The following is a 1,344-nucleotide window of genomic DNA, read 5'->3' as shown; positions in this document are numbered from 1 at the left end:
AAATCATATTTGCTTTTACCATTTATAGGGGTTTTTTTTTTTTTTTTTTTTTTTTTTTTTTTTTGGAGACAGGGCCTCACTACTATGTAGGCCAGGCTACCTCAAACTCACATTGATTATCTTACCTCAGCCTGCCAAGTGCTGAGATTATAGGCCTGTGCCCCACACCCAACATTATCCATGAGTTATTACCTCCTTGCATGTAATAGTGCATTAATATACTGTATAAAACCATAACATGTTAGAGCTTGAAGGAATTTTTGAAGTTATTTTAGAATTAGAATCAGGAGTAGCTTTAAAATGGGAAGAGTAATAAAATCTTTCCCCTTAGTGGTTGGAAGAGTAAAATGAAATAATATAGTGGAGTAACATCCTAGTGCCTGTCATACAACAAACGTATCAATAGTTGCTTTATCTTGTGCTAGAAAAAGCAAGTCATTTATTAAAATGTTTTTCTTCTTTTTTTTTTTTTTTTTTTTTGCTTAGGAATAAGAAAATAGTGCAGGCTTCTGTAATGTGAGGAATTAGATAATGTTCATGGAGATTTTACCTCTTTTTCTCTTTTCATGTAATTAAAAACATGCATGGAAAGGAAAGGATGTATGGTAAATTAGTTGTTCATATTCCCAAGTATTGAACATACTTAATTTGAGATTATGGCTTTATTTCAAAAAAAATACAATTATTTGAGGCAGAGTGTTCTTATGTATTCCAGATTGGCCTTGAAATACTGTGTAGTCCAGATAGGCCTCAAATGTGGGGCGATACTCCTGCCTCAGCCTCTTGAGTGCTTAGATTATGGGTGTGCCCCACCACACCTGGCTCAAAATGGGTATTATTTGACATGTTATTGATTCATATTGAGATTCTGAGTAACCATTCAAACATAAAACATTATAATCCATCTTTTGGATTATGGTTATATTAAAGCTGTAGTTGAAATAGTGTCGGGGCCGGGGAGATAGCTCAGTGGAAAAAGTACTCCCCTGGCAAGTGTAAGGGCCTGAGTTCAAACCCCAGTTCTGCCCAAAAAATAAATAAAGAAATAAAGAAAAGAAATAGTGTCAACACACTACAGTACTCCAATTTGAACTTAAATTTTTCTTCAGAGGTCTTCAGTCAATGGAAATGAAATTGTTTTTAATTTTTTTCTTTCTAGAGTTCCTCATAAGCACATCTTAAAACCTTCAAGATGGTTCTAGCAGATCTTGGAAGAAAAATAACATCAGCGTTACGCTCACTGAGCAATGCCACCATTATCAATGAAGAGGTATGTAAAATACTATGAGATATGTGTGTATAATTGTATATCCTAACTAGCATTAGGAAGCTAGATTATAAATA

General features: G+C 33.9%; 1 protein-coding gene across 2 annotated transcripts in view; it reads left to right on the top strand.

The window, feature by feature from the left end:
- Positions 1-1,344, top strand: part of Srp54 (signal recognition particle 54) — a 65,568-nt gene that overhangs the window by 16,800 nt on the left and 47,424 nt on the right. For both annotated transcript variants that reach the window (XM_004637091.2, XM_023721840.1), the window contains exon 2: positions 1,160-1,270. In XM_004637091.2, the coding sequence (XP_004637148.1) occupies positions 1,193-1,270 (78 nt within the window). In that variant the 5' untranslated portion in view covers positions 1,160-1,192. The remainder of the gene's footprint in view (positions 1-1,159; positions 1,271-1,344) is intronic.

This window comes from Octodon degus, unplaced genomic scaffold (genome assembly GCF_000260255.1).
Source record: "Octodon degus isolate 3935 unplaced genomic scaffold, OctDeg1.0 scaffold00086, whole genome shotgun sequence".
Taxonomy (NCBI): domain Eukaryota; kingdom Metazoa; phylum Chordata; class Mammalia; order Rodentia; family Octodontidae; genus Octodon; species Octodon degus.
Note: the sequence above shows the minus strand (reverse complement) of the source record. Positions and strands in the feature narration are given on the sequence as shown.